The sequence below is a fragment of the Hippocampus zosterae genome, chromosome 12 (genome assembly GCF_025434085.1).
Source record: "Hippocampus zosterae strain Florida chromosome 12, ASM2543408v3, whole genome shotgun sequence".
Taxonomy (NCBI): Eukaryota; Metazoa; Chordata; class Actinopteri; order Syngnathiformes; family Syngnathidae; genus Hippocampus; species Hippocampus zosterae.
Window position 1 is genome coordinate 20,423,277 of NC_067462.1, and position 6,162 is coordinate 20,429,438.

Here is a 6,162-nt window from a genome sequence, read left to right on the forward strand (position 1 = left end):
ATTAGACATTTGTGTAGGAAACAGAAGATATTGTTGTCTGGGTTACAGGAAGTCCATGCAGAGAGTCCATGCAGTTCCACACAACCTACAATCACTTGGAAGGAATTCAGAGAAGAGACAATGGCACAGATGTAGCGAGAAAAGGATGTAAACAGACAGCTGACTAGAAGACACACAAAATTGTCAGTACAATTTGCAAAACTACAGAGACTAACATGGACAAACATGTAAGTCTTACCATCGCTTTTACCAGGGCTGCCATCTTTTTGACATTTAGAAAGGTGATGCAGCGACAAGTGGGAAAGAGCAAAATGTTAGTTATGGTTTATGCAGGAGCAGAATTGAATGAGCAATGAATGTGCCCCCATCCTGGTTACACAATCTTGCCTCGGATGTGTTAAACACAACATCTATTAGCTTGGAACATGTTTTTTGTTGTTTTTTTACAGTGAATTATTTAGACTTCACCAACAGATTTGTCAAATGTTAAAATTTTGATTAATGCAGTTTCTTCTCACGCAACAGTTTAGAAGGAAATTATTATGACCATTATTACTCCTTGTATATCTAGATCAGTGGTTCTTAACCTGGGTGAATCAGTCTCAGTGGTTGGACAGAGCCTCTGCCATGTAGATTAAGACACACTCAACATGGCAATCAGTTATGGCATCACTGGCTGGTTCTTTTTGTGCACAATTAAAAAATGTTTACTTTATAACTATATGAATTGTGTTTACATTTTTTCTGTTTTAAATAAATGTGTTTTTTTATGTCTCGAATTTGTAAAAAAATATTTTTCACTCATGAAGGTTCAGTGAATGTGCAGATTAACCAGTTGGGTTTGATACCTCTAACAAGGTTAAGAACCACTGGTCTAGATAAAATACTTGCTTATTTGGAAGCGCCTTTTATAAAGTAATTCCTTCACAGTATTTTACATGATTTTAAATTAGACTTTCTCTTGCTATGTGAGTAGCCGTACAGAAACAGTAAAGTATTAGTTTAATGTTGGAAAATGAATGGCGAGGACTATACCTAAGGAGGCATAAGATCCAGGGGGGAGGGCAGCTGCTGAGCTGAACGCCGAAGACGCAGGTACAGGGGGCACCCGGGACTTGGCAGTGGAGGCAGCATTTACATCAACGTCGCTACGTGAACGCTGGAGGGAACCCGATGTAATGGGCATTCGGGTGCTCACGAGTTTAGCTGAGAACATAGAGAAGATAATCAGCACTTCGGCTCCAGAGGAAGAGATTCACTTTTATACTTATACCTGTATTCTAAGTAGTGGATTATTTCAGATAATGGCTTGTTTGCAGCTACACAATATCTGTCTGGATTCTAAAACATCAGTAGACTCTATTTCTGCACATCAACATGCGTGCGTGACGTAATTGGTAAAAGCACAGAATATACTCCTTACTATTTGTATTTGGGCAGGGGTGCCCAAACTTTTTGGACCGAAGATCTACTTTTCGATCAACTAACCTCCCGGGATCTACCCTTACCGGCACGCACACACACGCACACATGCACGCCATGATGAGAAACAGCCTGAAACTGAGGCATGCGATGCACTTTTGCAGCCTGTTAACTATCGTAGCTCACACGTACAGTTTTAAAGTGCTTCCCTGGGCCCTCCTCGATTCCTATTCTTTGCCCATGCCCTCGGTGAATTGTACACGAAGCAAACTCTGAATGAGAATAATGACGATAAAAGTTAGAGCGCAACAGCTCTGATTACAAGCTGCAATTGCAGACTGCTGAGCGCAAACAACTTCCGGTGACGTAATCACGCGCCACCGTAAATTCAAGATTTAGCTGCTTTATTTTATTTTTTATTTTTATTTTTATTTTTTTGTGAAAATGAGACTGATAGGATGATTAGGGTGCAACATTCATTAACACAAAAAAATATATATTCCTAACATGTACAAAGAGACACAAATGGTTGTTGTTTTTTTTTCTCCTCGACACTCCTCGGATCTACTTGGGATCTGTCTTAGATCTACCGGTAGATCAGGATCTACCTAATGGGCACCCCTGTATTTGGGTATCTTTTTTGTATAATTAGTTGTCAATTCAATATTGAAAAACAATGCTCGGTCAAAGCTTTTGTCAATGTGCAAGACGTAACTTAAGAGGCAAAAAATGCTTACTTCTCGCTATGCTGCCTCCAATGACCGTCTTCACTGAGAAGGGTCGGCTGAAATGAAGAGAAAGAGTAACATTGTTCAGGATCCCTGACTGACAACTTAATACGACAACAAAATGGACAGAAAAATTATTGGTTTCTTGGTTGTGCATGCACCAAAAAATGCGCACGCACACACACACACACACACACACACACACACACACACACACACACACACACACACACACACACACACACACACACACACGATAATAAAGTAATACACAATTTTACAAGGTGGCACTTTTGTGTGACATATCCAACCGAAAAATCTAAATTAATTTAGCCCGGCAAAAAAAGAATGTAAAAAAGGTAGCTAAAGTTACAGGAAACGTTTTCTTACTTCAGACTCTCCTGGGAAGATGATGAGGAACGATCCGACTGGGGTAGAGACATAATGCTGTCCGAGCTCTTCAAATGGCTCTGAAGTGCTTTCTGATATGTGGACTCCAGCGCTTGGAAGAGATGCTCTGCCTCTCGACTACAGTGACCATGGAAACCCCAATAACACCTAATGACGAGGACAAGCAAAAAAACATTTTGATAGAGTCCAAAATGTTAAAGTCTGTTAAAAACAAAACAAAACACAACATTTCAGTCGGAAGCTCTCATTTAATACTCACTTCCTTGCAATGGATCTGGCCTCTGAGTCTGCATCGTGTATGCCTTTCTTGATGGTCTCAGTTAAAACAGCCACATGCCTGGGACAGCAAGGGAACATGGTGAGACGGTGTATTGCTTTCTTCACGTCAGTCTCCAAGTTATTCCTGTGGTTATCCACAGCGAATGCCTTTTAAAGTCCCTGAGGTGGTATCATTATAATGAGTGAGTGAGTGGGACCCATTTGATTTTCCAATTGGATGAATAAAACTTCCAGAATTTATCAATTTAATGAATATCATCAGTGGTGCACCCAACTTTGTCAACTGCTAATTACTTCAAATTCAACCATATGAGAGGGAAGAGGAGAAACTGAAAACTGAACTACACGCTGTTGTACAGCAACTCTAAGATTTGCTTTTCCAAAGGGCAGAGTGGATATATTCAAGAAACCATATTGCTGCTTTTTTACCTTTCCAATGTATTTGTGTGCCACTCTTGCAGCATCAGGTCTAAAAATTCATAACAGCGTCTAGAAAGGAAGCAGTTTTGAATAAATTACACCACGATACGATACGATGCAACCATGATATTATAACACTAAATACTGTACCGGGGTTATTAATACCATTAAAAACACTGTTCATTTCACAATATCGTATGAACAAATCAGCACTTCTCCAAAATACAGTTTTTCCGCACTATAAGGTGCACCGAAAAGCATTCAATTTTCCCAAAAGCCGACAGTGCACCCTTTAAACCAATGCTCCTTATATATGGTCTCACAGTCTCTTCATATTTCCTATTGAGTTGTTTCCCTGTTAGGGCCATCTAATGGTGATTATTAGCAGTAACCATTTGTAACCTAAAAGGGTTCTGCCTGACACTAATTGACATGTGCATTCGCCAACACACATCAAATAGACAATTACTTTGTGAGCTCTGAGCAGCCATTATGAAATGAAAATGGTACCAAAAGCACAGTTAACAAGTGACTAAACCAGGGGTCGGCAACCCAAAATGTTGAAAGAGCCATATAGGACAAAAAAACAAAAAACAAAAACAAATATGTCTGGAGCCGCAAAAATCAAAAGCCTTCTATAAAACTTACAATGAAGGAAACACATGCTGTATGTATGTAGGAGAATGGACTGTCTCAGAATTGTTTATTTTATTCATTCATTTGTTGTGTGTTTACAAACGTCCCCATAGAATTTATTTTGTAATTTCTTCGCTTGATTTTTTGTTTTGGTGCGTTATTTTCGCTTTTCTTAGTGTCAGGGAAGTGATCATAAATTTCCGTTTTTTTAGAGGCTGTCTTCGAGCGCCTCTCGAGTTGAATGAGAAGAGAGAAGGCAGGAGTCGAACACCGACGTGTCCGTGTTTGTCGAGACTGTTAAAAGCATAAATAAAGCGGACGTTTTAAAAAAAACAACAACACAGCTTTTCGGAGCTGCAACATGTATCTATATCTATTTGAGCTATATTAGCCTACTATCAAAATCTTTTTCCATTTTTTATTTTTTTTTATAAAGCTCCAGGGAGCCACTAGATGTCGCTAAAAAGCCGCATGTGGCTCCGGAGCCGCATGTTGCCGACCCCTGGACTAAACGAAGGAAGAAGGAGACAAGCAAGACTTCTAATCATATTTAGAAGTTCTTGTGCCTATTTGGTGAATCACTTGTTTTCAAAACTTTTGTCTTTCATTTATTGTTTTGTAAAAACATTTGTATTTATATGCTTCATGTCCGTGTTTGTGACCAGTTCTCATGGCTTTGTTCAGCTGCAACGGCTGTGAAGGCTCGATATAAATAAAGCTGTACGGTATTATATTGTATTCCTTTAGTGTAGCACCATTTAGTGGATGCATAGCGCAGCCGCAGCAACGATTGTAGCTTCTATTCTATGCACCTTATAATGCAGGGCCATTCATTGAAAGTGCCCTATAGTGCAGAAAATACGGTAACACACCATGCAACTAAACTTTTAAAACAAGGTAAATCATTTCAATCCAAAGGAGACTTATTTTCCTTGAATGCTAAAAAGGCCACCTTACCGCCTGACTGCGACTGATTTAGATGTGCAGTTACTTGTAATGATGGGGATAAGACGTGGGTAGTGTGTATGCTGTAAAACAAGAGAAATCAAATGCATATCAAAACAAAGGCATTTCACTTGTTAATTTGGTATTGCTGACATGGCTTGAAGAATACAATGTATATGTAGATGAGATGAGAATAAACAGTATTTCCTGTGTCATGACAGCTCACCCTGAGAATGAGGTGGATGGCAGCCATTCCAGATGTGGCCATGATTTTGGCACTGTTGGGCACAAGGTTCAGCAGTATAGGCATAACGCTCTCTGCTCCATGGTCAAACTTGTTACCCAACAATGATGATAAATGTCTGAATAACAGCGGGGAGGGAGAAAGACAGTCTCATTAGAACTTATGGATGCACTTTGAGTCTATATGTTAAATAAAAGAGTTCAGCATTTAAGATAAGATATCCTTTATTTGTCCCACACTGGGGAAATTTACAGCCTCCAGCAGCAAGAATGTAGGTAGAAAGAAGAAAAAAAAACAAAAAAAAGCATATTTCATAATTTAATAAAACATATTTAAGTTTGGCATATAAAATATTACCACGTAAAAATCTTTGACACATCCAGTTTCGATACGTAACATTAATTCCCAAAAATGCTGTCAGTGATCAAGGATGGGGCATGCACATTTGAAACCTATGGAGAGTTCAGGTCTGAGTAGCACTGTGCTCATGTGTTGGCATCAATCACAGAGAGAAAAATACTATTTGCAGGATGTGGACTGTAAACATTTTCTGCAGTTGCATTGTTCTTATACAGATACTGACTGGTAATACTAAGTTCTGTTTTAAAGAGAGTTTTTGTCAATGAGTCCTACTCCTAGCACCACAACAATGCTGTTAAGTCTGCAATAAAAATACATTTTGAAATAAATAAATATATAAAAACTTGAGTTGCATGAGTGATCAAGTATGATTGTATTTGATTGTAAACATCAACTTGGTCTGAGAACTGAGTTACACGGTGCTGCCATATGGCCAGATAAAGATGATAGCCTATTAGCATTTTCAGGCACTAAACTTGGTTGTCATCTAAACAGGAATGTTAAAAGTGGGAGATATGATGCGATAAAATTACTCATCAATTTCATTTTTTATTGTCAACATCGCAACCCTCCAAACACCGTAACACATTTTCCCATTGTCTTTCTTCCCTTTCCCTTTCTTGAGGCAGTGCATTCTTGTTGCAGCGTAGTTTTTGGACAGTGTCATTTTCATTTTTTAAACCTTTTTTTTTTTTCGCCTACTCACAGAGGTGGCAA

The 6,162-nt window shown here is 38.9% G+C and overlaps 2 protein-coding genes across 45 annotated transcripts in view; one reads left to right on the top strand and one right to left on the bottom strand.

The window, feature by feature from the left end:
* Window positions 1–6,162, top strand: part of LOC127612067 (cell surface glycoprotein 1-like) — a 259,014-nt gene that overhangs the window by 232,971 nt on the left and 19,881 nt on the right. The window lies entirely within an intron of this gene.
* clasp1a (cytoplasmic linker associated protein 1a) overlaps window positions 1–6,162 on the bottom strand; it is a 121,403-nt gene that overhangs the window by 45,837 nt on the left and 69,404 nt on the right. For 29 of the 44 annotated variants that reach the window (XM_052082953.1, XM_052082952.1, XM_052082980.1 and 26 more), the window contains 8 exons: window positions 5,068–5,203; window positions 4,854–4,924; window positions 3,270–3,329; window positions 2,821–2,898; window positions 2,541–2,708; window positions 2,160–2,206; window positions 1,036–1,206; window positions 239–262 (listed from right to left, as the gene is read on the bottom strand). In XM_052082953.1, the coding sequence (XP_051938913.1) occupies window positions 239–262; window positions 1,036–1,206; window positions 2,160–2,206; window positions 2,541–2,708; window positions 2,821–2,898; window positions 3,270–3,329; window positions 4,854–4,924; window positions 5,068–5,203 (755 nt within the window). The remainder of the gene's footprint in view (window positions 1–238; window positions 263–1,035; window positions 1,207–2,159; window positions 2,207–2,540; window positions 2,709–2,820; window positions 2,899–3,269; window positions 3,330–4,853; window positions 4,925–5,067; window positions 5,204–6,162) is intronic. The other 15 variants (XM_052082992.1, XM_052082981.1, XM_052082991.1 and 12 more) reach the window with 1 other exon arrangement.